The sequence below is a fragment of the Heterodontus francisci genome, chromosome 40 (assembly GCF_036365525.1).
Source record: "Heterodontus francisci isolate sHetFra1 chromosome 40, sHetFra1.hap1, whole genome shotgun sequence".
Lineage (NCBI taxonomy): Eukaryota > Metazoa > Chordata > Chondrichthyes > Heterodontiformes > Heterodontidae > Heterodontus > Heterodontus francisci.
Window position 1 is genome coordinate 10326602 of NC_090410.1, and position 18933 is coordinate 10345534.

The 18933-nt window shown below is 50.1% G+C and overlaps 1 protein-coding gene across 4 annotated transcripts in view; it reads left to right on the top strand.

Moving 5' to 3' along the window:
* Positions 1 to 18933, top strand: part of LOC137353065 (neuronal PAS domain-containing protein 3-like) — a 368847-nt gene that overhangs the window by 335500 nt on the left and 14414 nt on the right. For all 4 annotated transcript variants that reach the window (XM_068019024.1, XM_068019023.1, XM_068019025.1 and 1 more), the window contains 4 exons: positions 1609 to 1802; positions 4269 to 4375; positions 13681 to 13828; positions 18084 to 18199. In XM_068019024.1, coding sequence (XP_067875125.1) covers positions 1609 to 1802; positions 4269 to 4375; positions 13681 to 13828; positions 18084 to 18199 — 565 coding nt within the window. The remainder of the gene's footprint in view (positions 1 to 1608; positions 1803 to 4268; positions 4376 to 13680; positions 13829 to 18083; positions 18200 to 18933) is intronic.

Sequence of the window (18933 nt, forward strand, 5' to 3'; positions counted from 1 at the left end):
CCTTGATAAGAACAGAACCAGATAATAAAGCAGCTTCTGAATTACAACACTGTGCTTTACATAAAAGGCTGTTTGTATCTCAGCACTTTACTCACCAGAGTATTGGCACTACAATAATAATGTATTCATGTGCACAGGGGCGTCTGCACAACAGCAAAGTGGTTCTGATAGATCCTCCAGTCTCCTTTATCATCTCGTCACAGACTATCTGTTTTCCGTCTCTATCTCTGTTCTGCAGTCGCCCTATTCCTCTGTGCGTCTCTCTCTCTTCCAATCTCCCTTAAAACTCTCACATAGAGTTTACAGCATAGAAACAGGCCATTCGGCCCAGCTGCTTGTTTCTGCTCCACTCTACTTCATCTCACCCTATCAACATATCCTTCTAATCCTTTCTCCCTCGTGTGTCTATCTAGCTTCCCCTTAAATGCATCAAATCTATTTGCCTCAACCTCTCCCTTGTGGCAGTGAGTTCCACATTCTCCCCGCTCCCTAGGTAAAGAAGCTTCTCCTGAATTCCCGATTGGATTTATTAGTGACTGTCTTATATTGATGGCCCCTAGTTCTGGTCTCCCCCTCAAGTAGAAGCTCCTTCTCCTAATCTTTCCCACCAAACTTCTTCATAGTTTTAAAGACCTCTATCAGGTCATCTCTTTTCTGGAGGAAAGCTCCCCAGCCTGTTCAGCGTCTCCTGATGATTTAGTGACCCCACCCCCACTTGAAGATTTGTAGGCGAGGAGGTGAATTGAGAACAAAACCAGCGGGAAAAATTTCTCTCTCTCTACTCTACCAATTCCTTTCAAAATCCTATAGACTGCAATCAAATCGCCTCTTAACCTTCTATATTCTGGAGAATACGAGCCTAGTTTATGTAATTTTTCCTCATAGTCTGACATGCTGGTAGAACCAGTCGGAGAGGACTTAAAATTAGGGAGGGGATTCATGCTCTGAAAGTAGCCCGTTTCATCTGGAAGAAGCTCAAAGTGGAGAGAGAAATTAATTTTGAACAGTCCGACTGTTTTTGGCATTTTTTTGGGCAGCAAAAGATTTTCAGACAGTGGAGTAGGGTTGCCCCCTTGTGGCGGAATAAAGGACTTCGAGGCAGAAGTGTTCAGCCACTTAAAGCAGCACAACATCAAAATTCAGCTACAGATTTCATTCCCCCACTCAACCATTTCTCTTTACTCTGCTTCCCCGGTTTTTCCACTTTCATTTTAGTCTCTGCGTAACTCCCTTTCTCTTTTCTGCCCCCCCCCCCAGTGCGACACTCAGAGAGGAGTTTCCACACCTCATTGAGGATGGGATGTTAAACTGAGACTGCAGAACAGTGGGGTGGGTGGGAGAGTTCTCCCTGGTGGCCTGGCCAATATTTAGCCCTCAATCAATATCACCAAAAACAGATTATTGCGTCATTCAACTTACTGCTGTTTGTGGGATCTTGCTGTGCGCAAATGGGCCGCTTGCCTGCAGAGAAAAACAAACAATCACTGAATATTAAAATGATGGACCCTGTGTGAATCACATTGATTTGTCTCTGAGAGGCATGATGAAGGCTGTAAGTTATTGAGAGGAATTTCAGACACTCAGTGAGTACGGCTCTTCCTGTTGCAGGTTATTCACGTCACGGGGCGCTTGCGATCCCGGATCTCAATGCCTCACACTCGTGCCATTCCCACTGGGTTCATGGGGATGGTGGCTCTCGCCCACACTCTCCCTCCTTCCACCATCAACGAGGTCCGGATCGAGTGCCACATGTTTGTGTCCAGGGTCAGCCTAGACCTGCAGATTATCTACTGTGAGAACAGGTCAGTGTCTGTGCTGAGGGTGAAGGATGGAGAAGGACAACACACTGCTAGAGGACTGTTACAGCCGAGTACATCCCAAATCTCTAAGCGACCATCTATGCATTTTAAGCATTTTTTATTTTCATTTCAGCATCTTGCTCGATTTATCTACCTGTCTATCTGTCCATTCATCTTCTGTCTAACTGTCATATGTCTATCCATCCATTGGTTCTTTCTCTCTCTATCTCTCGCTCTCCGTCTCTCTCCCTGTCTCTCACTCTCTCTGTCCATCTCTCAGTCCCTCTCTCTCTGTCCATCTCTCTGTCTCTCGTTCTCTCTCTGCCTCTAGTTCTCTGTCTCTGTCCATCTCGCTCTCTGTCTCTTTCTCTCTCTCTCTTTCTGTCTCTGTCTGTTTGTCCATCTCTCTCTCACTCTCTGTCTCTCTCTCTGTCCCTCTGTCTGTCGTATGTCTGTCTATCTGTATCGTATCTTTCTGTCTCTCTGTCTGTTCATCCATTGGTCCTTCTGTCTATTTATCTGTCTATCTGGTGTCCACCTGTCTGTTGGTCTATCTGTTTAATCTAACAGTTTGTCAACTGTACATATATGTCCATTGGTCTGTCTGTTTTATCTGTTCGGAGTAAGCTGTCTCACTATCTGCCAGGACAATTACAGGTTTCTTGCTAACCTGTCAAGGAAGTCGCATCCCAGATTCACTTCTGTAAAATCGCACAATATTGGACAGAATCAACAGTGAGGTAGTGACAGGTGCCTTGTGACGGAGAGAGGCAAGAGAACTCAGCTGACTGGAAACCGTGTCTGTGCTGTGTGTGTGTCAGTCCAAGCTGCCTGACAGCATTTAAAAAAAAAATCCAAATTAGATTACTGTTTAAATTTCACAGAAATCATAGAACGTTTAAGGCACAGAAAGAGGCCACTTGGCCCATCGTGTCTGTGCTGGCTGAAAAACGATCCACCCATTCTAATCTGTTTAAATTTAATCTTGTATTTAAAAAAAAAATTTCCTTTCCAGAGCAGAGATCTTAGAAATATGCACATTGGACTTGTCCTTCTATCTGCAGTTAATATAAGTGTTACAGATAATAAGACATGGACAACAGGTAGAAATTTCCACCATGACTTAGTTCCTGTCCCTTCTCTGCCTTGCTCACCAACGTGCATTCTCTCCCGACTTGCACTCACTGTTACTCAGGATAGTGACCTAGGTCCAACCATCTTCAGCTGCTTCATCAATGACCTTCCCTCCATCACAAGGTCAGAAGTGGGGATGTTCGCTGATGATTGCACAATGTTCAACACCATTCGTGACTCCTCAGATACTGAAGCAGCCCATGTCCAGATGCAGCAAGACCTGGACAATATCCAGGCTTGGGCTGATAAGTGGCAATAAGTGCCAGGCAATGACCATCTCAAATGAGAGAGAATCTAACCATCTCCCCTTGACTTTCAATGGCATTACCATCGCTGAATCCCCCACTATCAACATCCTGTAGGTTACCATTGACCAGAAACCGAAGTGGACCAGCCACATAAATGCTGTGACTACAAGAGCAGGTAACTCACCTCCTGACTCCCCAAAGCCTGTCCACCATCTACATGGCACAAGTCAGGAGTGTGATGGAATACTCTCCACTTGCCTGGATGGGTGCAGCTCCAACAACACTCAAGAAGCTCCACACCATCCAGGACAAAGCAGCCCGCTTGATTGGCACACCATCTACAAACATTCACTCCCTCCACCACCGATGCACAGTGGCAGCAGTGTGTACCATCTACAAGATGCACTGCAGCAACGCACCAAGGCTCCTTAGACAGCACCTTCCAAACCCGAGTCCTCTGCCATCTAGAAGGACAAGGGCAGCAGATGCATGGGAACACCACCACCTGCAAGTTCCCCTCCAAGTCTCACACCATCCTGACTTGGAACTTTTTCGCCGTTTCTTCACTGTCACTGGGTCAAAATCCTGGAACTCCTTCCCTAACAGCACTGTGGGTGTACCTACGGTTCAAGACGGCAGCTCACCACCACCTTCTCAAGGGCAATTAGGGATGGGAATTAACTGCTGGCCTGGCCAGCGATGCCCACATCCCACGAATGAATAAAATAAAAGAGGCCATTCAGCCCATCATAGCAATGCCAGCTCTTTGAAAGCGCTATCCAATTGGTCCCATTCTCCCGGCTGCTTCCTCATCGTCCTGCAAACCTTTCCTTCTCATAAGTCAACAATTCTCAATGTATCACGTAACCAACAAGGATACAAGAAGGTGTAGTAGCTGGACCGTAAACAGTTTCTTGTCTCGTATTTCCTATGTGACAAAATGGGGGAAGATTGTGGAGTGGGTGGGGGAGGGGGTGGCAGTGCGGGTGAAGGATGTTCAGGGAAGGAAAGTGAAGTTGGCTTCTGCATTGCCAGCGTTTCCTCCTCATATTTCCGACACCCACTTCTCCTATTTTCCTGAATGCAGAATCTCTGATTACATGGATCTGTCCACCACAGATGTAGTGGGGAAAAACTGTTATCACTTCATTCACGCTGAGGATGTTGAAGGAATCAGACACAGCCACCTGGACTGTAAGTGACTCTTTTTTTTTCTTGATATTTGTTGTGAGGAGCAGTTGCTTTAAGAATGAAGTGGGATCTTTCCATTTATTCTAGATGCTCAGCAATTGATTGTGACCTTTTCAATCAGTTGACGAATCTAAGTTTTTATATCCAAGATGGTGCTGGCGTCTGGAAGAAAGTCTTCCAAAAACGTGCTTCCAAGAGTTGTCTACAGTGTAGAGGGAGTTTTACTCTGTATCTAACACCCGTTTTTTTTTTTAAGGTGACCTTTATACCCCAGGCCCCTTTTATATATTTTTTATGTCGAGGGGGCCTTTATTCCTCAGGCCCCCTTTATATACACACTTATATTTTTAAAATAACTTTATTAAAAATAGATAAATAAACAAAAAACTCAAATTAAAATGCCATTCTCGGCGTCGACGATGCACTCCAGTCCCTGCGGTGCCCACTGGTCGCGGAAGGCCTCAAGCGTACTGGCGGACACCGCATGCTCCTTCTCCAGGGACACCCGGGTGCGAACGTAACCGCGGAAGAGGGGCAGGCAATCGGGGAGGACGGACCCCCCGACGGCCCGCAGCCTGGACCTGTGAATTGCCACCTTGGCCAGGCCCAGAAGCAGACCGACGAGGAGATCCTCCTCCCGGCCCGAGCCCCTCCGCACCGGGTGCCCAAAGATCAGGAGCGTGGGACTGAAGTGCAGCCAGAATTTGAGGAGCAGCCCCTTCAGATGCTCAAATAGTGACTGCAACCTCACACACTCCGTATAAATGTGGAACACGGACTCGTCCAGGCCGCAGAAAGTACAGCTGGCCTGGGAGTCCGTGAACCTACTTAAAAGCCTATTGCACAGGACTGCTCTGTGCAGCACCCTCCACCCCAGGTCCCCGATGTGAAGGGGGAAGACTCCCGCGTAGAGAGACCTCCATCAGGGTTTCCCCTCGCCGCCAGATGGCAACGCGGACCGCCAGGGCGTGTCTGGCCGGCTGACAAGGAAGTGGAGAGTGTGCAGGAGCAGCCCGTACAGGAAACCCCTCCGCACCGATTGGAATGGCACGGAGGGCATTTCCGAGAGGCGGCTCGGGTTGTGCGGGACCGGCTCCCGAGGAGGGTTTCGGGGCCTGGGTCCGATGAGCAGTTCGCTCCGCACTCCCGAGCCCCCTCGCCACCCGCAGTGAGGGGCGTCCCGGGGGTTTCGGCTACTCCTCCGCCAGCCGGACCGTCCCCGGAGTCGGCCACCCAGACAGCCGAGGCGCTCTCCTCCGCCGGCGGGGGAGCGCCCTGACTGGAGGCGACCATGTTCCAGACTCGGAATAGATCCCGGTAAAAGACAGGCAACTCCCTCAGAGAGGCGCGGCTAACGGACTCCACCAGGAGCTGCGTGTCGTCTTGAAGGCAGTGACACTGGCGGAAAAAATACGTCGCCAGCGCACACCATCTGGGAGGACGCTCGACGTACAGGTATCTCTGCAGGGTCCGAAGGCGGAGAGTCGCAGCCTGGGTGCGGACACACACCAGCGACTGGCCGCCCTCCTCGATCGGGAGACTCAGGACCGCGGCAGAGACCCAGTGTTTCCTCTTGCCCCAGAAGAAATCGACGAGTTTCTTCTGGATCTTGGTGGCAAATGCAGGGGGCGGGGCCAAAGTGACCAACCGGTACCACAACATGGAGGCCAACAGCTGGTTTATGACCAACGCACGGCCCTTGTAGGAAAGCACTCGGAGCAGTCCTGTCCAGCGCCCCAGCCGAGCGGTGACATTCGCCTCCAACTCCTGCCAGTTTGTCGGCCAGGCTTCCTCAGCGGGGCTAAGGTGGACTCCCAGATAGAGGAGGTGCATGATGCTCCACGCAAAGGTGTCATCTCCTCCGGCAGGGAATCCACCCGCCACTGACCCACCAGGAGTCCGGAACATTTCTCCCAATTGATCCTCGCGGAGGACGCGGCAGAAAAGGTCTGCTGGCAGTCGCGCATCCTCCGCAAGTCAACGGGATCTGTGAGCGCAAGGAGCACGTCGTCGGCGTAAGCCGAGAGGATGACCTGCATGGCCGGCTCGCGCAGAGCCAATCCCGTCAACCTCCTGCGAAGCAGGCACAGGAAGGGCTCCACGCAGATGGTGTACATGGGGCATCCCTGACGCACTCCTCCCAATGTGAAGGGGCGCCGTCAAGGACCCGTTAACCTTGACTAGACACTCTGCGGCAGCGTATAAAAGTCGGACCTGGGCCACGAAATGCGGCCCGAGTCCGAAAGCGCGCAGAGTCCCGAAAAGGTATTCGTGATCCACCCTGTCGAACGCCTTCTCCTGATCGAGGGAGAGAAAGGCGACCGACTGACCAGTCCTCTGGGAAAGATGGATCAGGTCCCGGACCAGGTGGATGTTGCCCTGGATGGACCGGCCCGGGACCGTGTAGGACTGGTCGGGGTGGATCATGTGGGCCAGCACGGAGCCCAGACGGGTCGACAAAGCCCGGGCAAAGATCTTATAATCCGTGCTGAGGAGGGAGACCAGATGCCAGTTTTTAAGCAGGCGGAGATCGCCCCTCTTCGGCAGCAGGACGATGACCGCCCCGCGCACGAGAGGGGCATCTCCCCGGTCGCCAGGCTTTCCCCCAGGACCCGCGCGTAATCGTCCCCCAGGACGTCCCAGAACGCCCTGAGGAACTCTACGGTCAACCCGTCCAGCCCTGGGGATTTGCCCCTCGAGAGCTGGTGGAGGGCCCCAGTCAGCTCCGCCAACGTGAGCGGAGCCTCCAACCCTTCGGCGCCCTCCGGGCTGACCTGCAGCAGGTCCTCCCACAAAACTCTGCGCGCGTCTTCGCTGGATGGATCTGGAGAGAACAACGCACTGTAATAAGTACGGTCCAGGAGGCCCATTCCCTCCGGATCCGTGTTGGAGGATCAGTCGTCGGCCAGCAGCTCGATGAGCTGCTTACGGACCCCCCGCCATTTTTCCAGCGAGTAGAAGGAGGTTGAGGCGCGGTTCAAATCTTTCAGGATCTGGATCCGCGACCTCACGTACGCGCCTCGGGACCCTATGAGCTACAGGTCCCTCAGCGCGCCCTTCTCTTTGTACGCCTGCCACAGGGCCGGGTCCGCGACGGCATGACCGAGGCGGGACTCCAAGTTGAGCACCTCCCTCTCTAGGTGCCCAATCTCGGCTTCCCGCCTCTTGGTCAACCCCTTCGCGTACTCCTGACAGAAGACGCAGATGTGAGTCTTGCCCACATCCCACCACAGCCTCAAGGAGGGGAAGCCCCCCTGCTTCCTTCTCCAGTTGGCCCAGAATCGACAGAACAAAGTGGAGCGGCACGCTACCCAGGCGAACGGCGAGGTGGAGCAAGCGGCCCGGCACTAGCTCCTTGACCCCCAAGATCTCCAGCTGAAAAGTCGGGGCCAACAAGATAGCCACCCCACTAGAAATAGGGGTGAGGTGACTCATGTAGACCCACCCTGCCACTCCAAGAGCCAGGTGGCTTCGTCTCCCGGAACGGTGTGTGTTTCCTGCAGAAAGCTCACCGCGTATCTCCCTTCCCTGAGGACTGAGAGATTGTGAAATCTGCCATTGATGTTGAGGCTGGCTATGGTTATCTTCGTGTCAAAGGTACTTAAAGCCCGTCACCAACACCTCACTGTGAGGAGGGAGTGAAAGTGCACCTGGCCTTCCACTCCCCCAGCAACCCATTGAGGAACACATTAAAACTCGCCTCTCAACCAGTTTCACGCCCGTGCGCTTGCCCGCTTTCTTGAGGGCGGCATGGACAGACTGTATGATCAGTGCCAGATTCGACCAACGGTCGAGGGCCAGCTGAACTTTATTGCGGCAACCCCTGCAAGCTGCGAGGAAATCCCGGAGTTCCGCCGTGGGGATGAGAGGAGATTCGGTGGGAGGCACGAGGGACTCCACCACCTCACTGGCGATGGAATCAAGGTCATCCTCCGTGTCCCACACCGAGTCCCCATCCTCCTCCGGGTCGTCACCGCCAGCGGCCGTTCCACCACACACTGTGGGGCGGATGTCCCGGCCGTGCCAGCTGGTCCTGCCTCCGTCACGATCCCACCCCCAGGATCGATGGCGGAGGAGTCCTCTCTGGGTTCTAGAATGGAACTGGAGCCTGTGGGTGCCAGCGGTTCAGGACCCCCCTCCACCTCCGACCCCAGGCCAATGAGCGGTCCAGGGGAGACGGGAGTTCCCGACTCCGGAAATCCAGCCGGAGTCGAGACCAGAGACGGAGAGAGGAGGCTATCTCCCGCTCCGCCAGCACCCACAGGCCCAGCAGATGGGGCAGCATTCTCGGTTATAACCAGGTCGGGTGTCTCCTGGTTGGTGGTGGACTCCAGCTGGGAGGGCCAACCCCCTGGGGCCTCGCCCTCCCGTCCATTCAGGGCACCCGACCCAGTGGCAGTGGCAGAATGGGCGGCGTCCCCAGGCTCCCCCACCACAAGCAGGGCTCCACTGGCTTCCCCCGGAGGGGCCACATGTACAGGTGTCTCCCCCTCCCCTCCATCCTGAGGAATAGGGAGCTCCTGCCCAGACTTTGCAGCCTTGACGTTGGTGGTGGTGGTAAGGGGAACCTGAGGACCCGAAACAGGAGACAGTTCCCCTCCAACAGATGGACCCTGCACCTCAGGGCCCCTTGTTACCTCTGTGGAGGGGTGCCTTCTCCTCCTTTTCCCACTGGGGCGCAGAGGCTCAGAGACCTGCATGTCATCAGAGGCCTCTGCCTCCTTTTTTTTTATATAGTCACCCTGGGCCTGAGCCCAGCCCTGGGACAGGTGGATTCCGTGAGAACGGGCTTTGGGTTGAGCTCAGGCTCGGGTTGTGTCAATGTGTCCAGGGGACGCGCCTCTTGATGTTTCTTTTTCCTCCACGTCTTCCTTCCACTTGGACGGGCACTCCCCTCCCCTCCCCGCTGGAGGCTGTGAAAACCACAGCCTCCGGAACCGACTGAGCGGTGTCTGTTGGATGTGTGGGGGGAGTGGGAGGAGGTGCTGTGGAACCACCCTGGGCCGCCGAGGTGGAGCTGGCGGCCGGGAGGTTGGGGCAGTTCTTACAAACATGCTTGCATGTTCCCCTTGCAGACGTGGCACCGCGCCCTGTCCGAAGTCCAAAAGACGCGGTAGGCCGTCCCCTGGAACTCCACATTAAATTGGCCCTCCGAGTCCTCCTCCCGCGCCAGCTGCATAAATAACTGGCGGCGGAAGGAGTAGACATGTTGGAGGCTGTGTTCCCGAAGATCAAGCCGGACTGGGGTGATCCCCGACCTCACCTCCCCCAGATGGTGCAGGTGGGGGAGGAGGAGCTCACTGGGAATGAAGGGTGGGACGTTGGACAACATTATCCGATGCGCAGTGGCCCCCAGAGGGTCCACCGGCAGGAAGGTCCCCCCCACAGTGAGCCCTTTACTCAGGGCCAGGGACACGGCCCGCTCGGTCTTCAAAAGGAACACAGCCTTTCCATACATCTTTGAGGCCGCAACAATGGCTGAGGGGCCGACAACCTCGGCCGTTGCCTTTCCGCAGGCCTCAATAGACATGTTGGGGTGGGGATAGCTCTTCACCCCATGGCTGGATGTTATCAATTTAAAGGGTGACGGGGCCACGTGGACATGCACAGAGGCTGCAGCTACATAGGTAGTACAGGGCCCCGCCACCTGTGATGAAGGGCTTGCCATGGGTCTAAGAGCTAAACCCACCCCAAATTGTGGGCTTGCACACCGAATATCAAAGATTCACAGAAAATATTGAATATTTATTAAAAAAACAACAGGCTGAGGGAATAGAGAGGTAAAGACAGGCTGTAAGGGATGACTTGCTTTCTGGAGGTGGTGCTCACAGCACACTTAAAACAGTCTTTGAACTTGGTCTTTCGGTCTTCTGGTTGGGGGAGGCGTCTTCACCTGGGTCAGCTGAAGCTGCCCAGGCACTATCTATCCCCTTCAGGCTGTTTAGCCGGGCAGCTTCAGCTGTCCCAGTCTGGGCAATTGGGGTGGGGAGGGAGCTTCCCTGTGTGCTTGTTGCAGCAGCACAGATTCCTGCTGAATTGGCAGCCCCACCCCTTGTTGTTCCGGCCACTTGTTCCTCCCCCAACAGTCCAAAGCAAATTACTGGTGTTCAGCACCCACCTCCAGATAAAGCCTTGTTTCCAACAAAAAATGTCTCTTTCTTCTCTTTAATGCCAATTGTTGTTGAGGCTTTCCCTGCTTGGTTGTAATTGCTCAGTCTTGCTCCTCTCTCCACTTCTGCAACCTCCAACTGCCACCAGCACTCTCAGCTGAGGCTCGTTGCTGCAATCAGCAGTCAACACTCCAATTAGACAGCAGCCAACTGCAGTGCTGTACCTGCCCTGGGAGCGTTTGATGGGGACACCATTTAAAAGAGATTCTGTTTTTCTATTCTTCCTACCAGAGTGAAAAATCTCTCATTTCCCCACGTTATGCTCATCTGCCCCTGCTTGCCCACTCATTTAACCTGTCTATATCCGTTTGCGGTGTCCTCACAGCTTACTGTTCCACCTAGCTTTCTATCAGCAATGGGTACGATACATGCGATCCCTTCATCCATATCATTATTATTGTCAATAGCTAAGGCCCCAGCACTGATCCTTACAGCAGTCCTCTAGTTACAGCTTGCCAACTTCAAACCTGACCTACATCCTAGGGTTCTAAAAGAGATAGCTGCAGATTTAGTGGATGCGCTGGCTATGATTTTCCAAAATTCCTCAAATTCGGGAACAGTCCCATCAGATTGGAAGTTGGCAAATGTTACACCGCTTTTCAAGAAAGGAGAGAGAAAACAGGGAACAGTTAGCCTAACAACAGTCGTTGGGAAAATGCTGGAATCTATTATTAAGGAAGTCTTAACAATGCACTTAGAAAGACTCAGTATGATTAGAACAAGTCAACATGGTTTTAACAAAGGGAAATCCTGTTTGACAAATTTATTAGAGTTTTTTGAGGATGTAACTAATAGGGTAGATAAAGGGGAACCAGTAGATGTAGTATACCTAGATTTTCAAAAGGCATTCGATAAGGTGCCACACAAAGGTTAATTGGCAAGATAAGGGCTCATGGAGTTGGGGATGATATATTAGTATGGATAGATGATTGGTTAACAGACGGAAGCAGAGAGTGGGCATAAATGGGGCATATTCAAGTTGGCAGGCAGTGAATAGTGGGGTGCCGCAAGGATCAGTGCTGGGGCCTCAGCTGTATAGAATCTATATTAATGACTTGGATGAAGAGATAGAGAGTAATGTATCTAAGTTTGCTGATGATACAAAGGTAGATGGAAAGGTAAGCTGCAGGGAGGACACAGAGAGGCTGCAAAGAGATATAGACAGGTTAAGTGAGTGGACAACAAGATGGCAGATGGAGTATAATGTAGGGAAGTGTGAAGTTATTCACTTTGGTCGTAAAAATAAAAAAGCAGAATAATTTTTAAAAGGTGTGCAATTTGTGTCGATGTTCAGAGAGACTTGGGTGTGCTTGGACATGGAACACAGAAAGTTAACATGCAGGTACAGCAAGCAATTAGGAAGGCAAATGACATATTGGCCTTTATTGCAGGGGGATTGGAGTACAAGAATAAGGAAGTATTGCTACAATTGTATAGGGTTTTGGTGAGACCACATTTGGAATACTGTGTGCAGTTTTGATCTCCACATTTAAGAAAGGATATACTTGCACTGGAGGCAGTGCAGCGAAGGTTCACTAGATTGGTCCCTGGGATGAGGGGGTTGTCCTATGATGAGAGGCTGAGTAAATTGGGTCTGTGTTCTCTGGAGTTTAGAAGAATGAGAGGTGATCTCATTGAAACATACAAGATTCTAAAGGAGCTGGAGAGGGCAGACGCAGATGGTTTCCGCTGGTCGGGGTATCTAAAACACAGGGTCACAGTCTCAGGATAAGGGGCCGATCATTTAGGACTGAGATGAGGGGAAATTACTTCGCTCAAAAATCTTTGGAATTCTCTATCCCAGAGGATTGTGGATACTCCATTGTTGAATACATTTAAGGCTGGGATAGGCAGGTTTTTGGTCTCTCAGGAAGTCAAGGGAGCAAACGGGAAAGTGTAATTGAAACCAAAAATCAACCATGATCGTATTGAATGGCGGAGCAGGGTCGATGGGCCGGATGGTCTCCTCCTGCTCCTATCCCTTGTATGTTCTTGTGAAAATGACCCATTTATTCCTACTCTTTGCTTCCTGTCCTTTAACCAATTCTCTATCCATGCTAATATATTACCCTCCCCCGTCAACCCCATTAGCCCCTGATCTTGTGTGACAACCTTTGGTGTGGCTCCTTATTGAATGCCTGTGATGCCTTCCACGTACGAATATCCTGCCGGCACGTTCGCAGTCCAACCTCTCTCACTTGTTTTTAACGCAGCGAGTTGTTGTGATCTGGAACGCGCTGCCTGAAAGGGCGGTGGAAGCAGATTCTATAGTAAATTTCAAAAGGGAATGGGATAAATACTTGAGAAGGAAACATTTGCAAGGCTGTGGGGAAAGAGCAGGGGGGAGTGGGGACTAATTGGAGCCAACACAGGCATGATTGCAGTTGGTTGAGTTCGCAGAGAGAGAGGAACTGAAACTCTGCACATTGTTGCTGCTTCAGGGTTGTGGGAGCTAAAGGGATGAGAGGGAATTGGCAAGCAATTATTTGGAACTGTTATTATTTATACTTGTGTAGATGTGGTGCCAGGAGTGGTGCTGTGTTTTTTTTAAGAGTCTAGTGTTGATCGCACTTCAGCTCCCACAAGAATTACAGATATATCTGTCACAATTTATTTCGACTGCAATCGATAGCACTCTCGGAAATGAGGAACTTCTGCAGAATTTGAGACTTAAATTCGTTTTGCAGTTGCGATATTAAAACGGAACGTTTGCTAAATTGAATTTAAAGCTTTTTATTTCTGGGCTGCCACAGTTCAGCTCATCAATCAAGGAGTCCCAGCAGACTGCTGGAACAGGGCAGGAGAGACTGGCGAAGTGAAACAGGGAGAGAGAGAGAGAGACAGAGGCTAGGGGAAAGGCAGTGAATGTGTGTGTGAGAGAGAGAGAGTGAACATACACATGGCGAATTTGTGTATTGTCAGAATGAACGATGGACAAGAGCAAAGAAGGAATGAATAAATAAATCGAGAGAACATAGAGAAGGGAACACCATTACTGATTGTATCTCTACTGGTGTTAATCCAGCTCCCTCACACTGTTGGGTGGATTCTGCATTTTTATGACTGCCTTCACCACGCCCTTCCCCCCACTGTCTCACTCTCTGCCGCTAACGATCCCTCGCTTTTCTTCCTCCGCAGTGTTAAACAAGGGTCAGGTGGTCACTAAATACTACCGCTGGATGCAGAAGAATGGAGGCTACATGTGGGTGCAGTCGAGCGCTACTATCTCCATCAACGTCAAGAACGGAAATGAGAAGAACATCATCTGGGTCAACCACGTGCTGAGGTGAGAGGAACCTTCCCACCTGCTTCACTCACCGATTATTACCGGGGCAGTGGAAGCAGAGACGATCAATGATTTCTGAAGGAGATTGGATGGTCGCTTGAGAGAAATAAACTTGCGGGGGAATGGGAATAGAGCGGGGGAATGGGACTGACTGGATTTCTCTACAGAGTGCTGGCATGGACTCGATGGGCTGAATGGCCTCTCAAGCACACGAGACATGGGAGCAGGAGTAAACCATATGGCCCGTCAAGTCTGCTCCGCCATTCAACACGATCGTGGCTGATGATCTGCCTCAATTCCACTTTCCCGCCGCTCCCCATATTCCTGAGGGACCAAAAAATCTATCAATCCCAGCCTTAAATATATTCAAGGATGGAGCATCCAAAATCCTGTGGGGTAGAGAATCCCAAAGATTCATAACCCTTTGAGTGAAGTAATTTCTCCTCGTTTCAATCCTAAATGATCGGCCCCTTATCCTGAAACTGTGTGCCCCCCCCCCGCCTCAATGTTCTGGATCCCCCAGTCAGGGGGAAACAACCTCTCGGTGTCTACCCTATCAAGCCCCTTCAAAATCTTGTATGTTTCAATGAGATCACCTCTCATTCTTCTGAACTCCGGAGAGCACAGGCCCAGTTTACTCAGTCTCTCATTATAGGACAACCCCCTCATCCCAGAGACCAGTCTAGTGAACCTTCACTATACTACCTCCAAAGAAGTATCTTTCTTCAGATATGGAGAACAAAAACTGCACACAGCACTCCAGGTGTGGTCTCACCAAAGCCCTGTCCAATTATAGCAAAACTTTTTTATTCAGGTACTCCAATCCCCTTGCAATAAAGGCCAACATGCCCATTTGCCTTGCTTGCTGTATCCACATGCTAACTTCCTGCATTCTTCTGTGTCTCTAGACTCTATACGTCTGTCCCACCCTCACTTCAAAGAAGAGCGGGGGAATTCTCCCTGCTGCCCTGGGCCAATATGTATCCCTGAACCAACATTTACAATATCAGATTATCCTGTCACGTCCCTTATTGCTGTTTGTGGGATCTTGCTGTGTGCAAATTGCCCTGCGCGTTTCCGAAATTGCAACAATTTAAAGTATGTCATTGGCTACAAAATGCTTTAGGACATCCTGAGGCCGTGAGAGGCACGATATAAACGCAAGACTTTCTTACGTGATGGCTGAGGCATCATAACCAGACATGCCATATCCTCCCTCACCCATCTCACTACACCCTGTATCCCCCTCTACAGTCAGGTTATCTCCCGGGGGAAGCAAAAAAAAAGAGAAAGAGAGGGAGACGCCCCTCAGGTCAATAAGAGATACAAATTTCCTCTCCAACCCCGCTTCATGCAGTGGAAACCAGTGCAGGGACCGAGTGTTATCCGGAAATACATTTATCCTCAACACTCTGTCCCTCAGGAACCAAGTGAACTCCCTCTTGAAGCTAATACAGAGAGTCAGCGTCTGGCAATGTATTCCACACTCATGTTACTCTCTAGGGGAAAATGTTATTCTGCTCTCCCTTCTGCTGGGCGTGGTTTGAGCAGTTGTCATTTCAGCGTCAACATCTGCGAGGCAAATTGTACCTCGGTTGTGTCATTTCATTTTGGCTCCCCTTCTTCTGGGTCAGAGGGATAGGAGGAAGTCACTCAGCCCATCGAACCTGTTCCGGCAGTCAATTCGATTGCTGCTGATCAGTAACTCAACTCCCCACCTTGCTCCATATCCCTTGATACCCTTTCCCCCCCCCCAAAAAAAAAAAATCTATCAATCTCAAGCCCAACAGTCTCCTCAGCCGTGACATCTTGCCGGTAGAGAGTTCCAAGTTTACACTACCCTTTGTATGGAGAAGTGCTTCCTGACATCAGCCCTGAACTGCTCAGCTCTTGTTGTAAGGTTATGCCCCCTTTCTCCGGACTCTTCCCACCAATACTTTATCTTGATCTGCCTTAATCATTTTAAGCACTTTAATTGGATCACCCCTCAACTTTCTCAACTCAAGGGAATATGACCCAAGTTTATGCAAACTGCCCTCATAATTTAACCCTTTTAAGACTTGAGCTCAAGCCCCTCTCCAGGATTAGAGCACATAGCCTGGGCTACCATTAGAGAGAGGGAGTGCGGCACTCCGCAGAAACGTTACTAACGTGAAGATTGGATGAGGGAACATTTTGGGGAGGGCCAGGCCAAAAGGAAAGTTCTGAAGAGGATCTTAGAGGAGGCGTAGTGAGGCAGAGGGGGCTGAGGGAGGATTTTTCCAGAGTATGGAACTACATCAGCAACTCCGCAGGATAAGGTGGAATGTAGAGGAGGTGGGGGTAAAGGAGGCTGGGAATCTGATGAGCAAAGGGGGCTTCTGCTAACAAGTAGGGCTGGGGATGGTTTGCAAAGAAGGGGACGAAACGAGGAAATGGAGGGGCTTTTGGGGATTGGGAGCCAGTGGAAGATGGCAAGGAGCGGGGTGACTGTGTGCAGGATAGGATGCAAGCATGGCAGTCTTGTAGTTCATGCAAGATGGACCTAATGAGACCGGCAAGGCCTGCATTAAACTCTTGGAGCCCGGGAGGATCAAATTCATGGGTGAGGATTTCGATCTCAGTGGGCTTCAAGTAAGGAATAAGATAAAAGAAAGACTTCCATTTATGTGGCACTTTTCATTAAATGCTTTTGAAGTGTAGTCACTGTTGTAAGGTAGGAAACACAGCAATCAATTCGCACACAGTGAGATCCCACAAACAGCAATGTTATTAGGACTTCTGATCTATTTTACTGGTTTTAGTTGAGGGATGAATATTGACCAGGATATCAGTGGAAACCTCTCCCCTGATTTTTTTTTCAAAATAGAGTGGTGATATCCTTTAATAACCATTTCAGAGGTCAGGCAAGGCTTCAATTTAACATCTCGACCAAGAAATGGCACCTCCAACAGTGCAGCACTCCCTCAATACTGCACTGGAGTATCAGCCTGGACTTTTGTGCTTAAGTCTCTGAAGTGGGGCTTGCACCTATGACACTCCTGCCTCAGAGATGAGAGTCTGACTTACCAAGCCATGGACATTCACAGGGATTAGGTGCTTGTATGAGTTGGTGGAGAATGGGTGAATGCTGTCAGGAGTGAGTGGGGAATGTGTTTTATTTTAAAAACCCCACTCTCTGTTTTTTTTAAAAAAAAACTTTAAGTGTGAAATGACACAGTGCAAAATAGAAAAATCGTCACTCTCAAGCCTGTAATTAAACTTTGTGAAGCTTAATTACACTATTCCTCACATCACAGTGCCTCTTGAAGAAATAAATCTAGAAAGATTACCGCACACCCTGCATTTTTAGACTGTTCTGCAGAAGTCAGGAAAAGAATGTCATTCCTGCAATAATATTTAGTAATCTCTACACTGCAAATAATTAGCTGTGACTAATTTAACATAAAACTATTAGTTGCTGTGATTATACTTTAATTGCAAGCATTAATTACAGGGCCTAATTAACTTGCAGCTTAACAGAAGGATCTACATTTCCTCATTACACTCAGTTCACACCTTTTTGACATACACTGGTGGAACAGAGTTCAGCATTCCGCCTGGTCTCTCTTGTATTCCCTCTGCCAATTTTCTCCCAACCTTTCCTGCCTCTTCCTGTTTTCACTCCTGTCATCACGATTTAGCAGCCTTTTTGTTTGTTAGACTGCTGCTAAGTGCCCAAAAGGTTTCTGGTAAGCCTCCTGACATTAACAATAGCCTGTTAATCAGTCCTCCCACCACTGGTGGCGCATGTCTTCAGGTCAGCTCCCGCATAGCCTTGGCTAATTCCATGGGTGTCCCAGTTGCCACCTGAGTCTATTAATACTCCCTGATCTTCTGCTAGAAAACATTTCTCTCATTGGTTTGGAACATAGGAACAGGAGGAGGCCATTCGACCCATCTAGCCTGTTCTGCCAGTCATGGCTAATCTATATCCTAACCCCATACACCCATATCCCTTGGCCAGCAAAAATCTATCAATTTGGCATGAGGAAGTGTTTCCTAAACTTCTCTCCTGAATTCTCTGGCCCTGATTTCAAGGTTATGTCCCCTGTCCTAGACTGCCCCCACCAGGGGAATGAGATTCTCTCTATCTACTCTATCAATCCCTTTCAAATCCTAAAAACTTCAATGTAATCACCCCTTTAAACCTCCTGTATTCCAGGGAATTTACGTGACTGTCTTGTTTCCTTTGCCGAAATGATTCACATCATTATTTTTTTCAATCCATTTACAGCAAGCCAGAGCACCGTGATACTCCAATGGACATCTCCCAACTCCCGTTGTCAACCATCAAAGCTTCCAAGCAGCTGGAGTTGTCCGATTCGGAATCCGATTCCCGGGAACACTTAGGTAAAACTGCCTGGCGTTGCACTTCGCCTGTAAAGTGTTCCAACTCTTCAACGTAAAGTGTTCCAATTCAGTGACGAGTGAGTTACAGCATCCCCTGGTGACACACAGTGGAAGTGATGTTCCGGTTGTACAGAGCTCTGATCAGACCCCGTCTGGAGCATCCAGTTCCGGACTCCGCACCTCAGGAAGGAGCGCTTGGCCTTGGAGGGGGTACAGCACAGATTCACCAGAATGATACCGGGGCTTAAAGGATTAAATTATTATTAAATTATTAGAAAGGGAAATGGCCTTCATCACAAAGGGTTTTGAGTAGAGGATTAAAGGGCGGCGCAGTGGTTAGCACCGCAGCCTCACAGCTCCAGCGACCCGGGTTTGGTTCTGAGTACTGCCTGTGCGGAGTTTGCAAGTTCTCCCTATGACCGTGTGGGTGTTCCAGTTTCCTCCCACATTCCAAAGACTTGTGGGTTGATGGGTAAATTGACCATTGTAAAAATTGCCCCTAGTGTAGGTAGGTGGTAGGAGAATTGAGGGAAGGTGGGGATGTGAGAGGGAAAATGGGATTAATGTAGGATTAGTATACGTGGATGGTTGGCACCGACTCGTTGGGGCTGAAGGGCCTGTTTCGGTATTTATTGCCCATCCCTAATTGCCCTTGAGAGCAATGACTTAATTGGCATTGAGGTAGATGATCAGCCATGATCTAAATGAATGACGAAGCAGGCTCGATGGGCTGA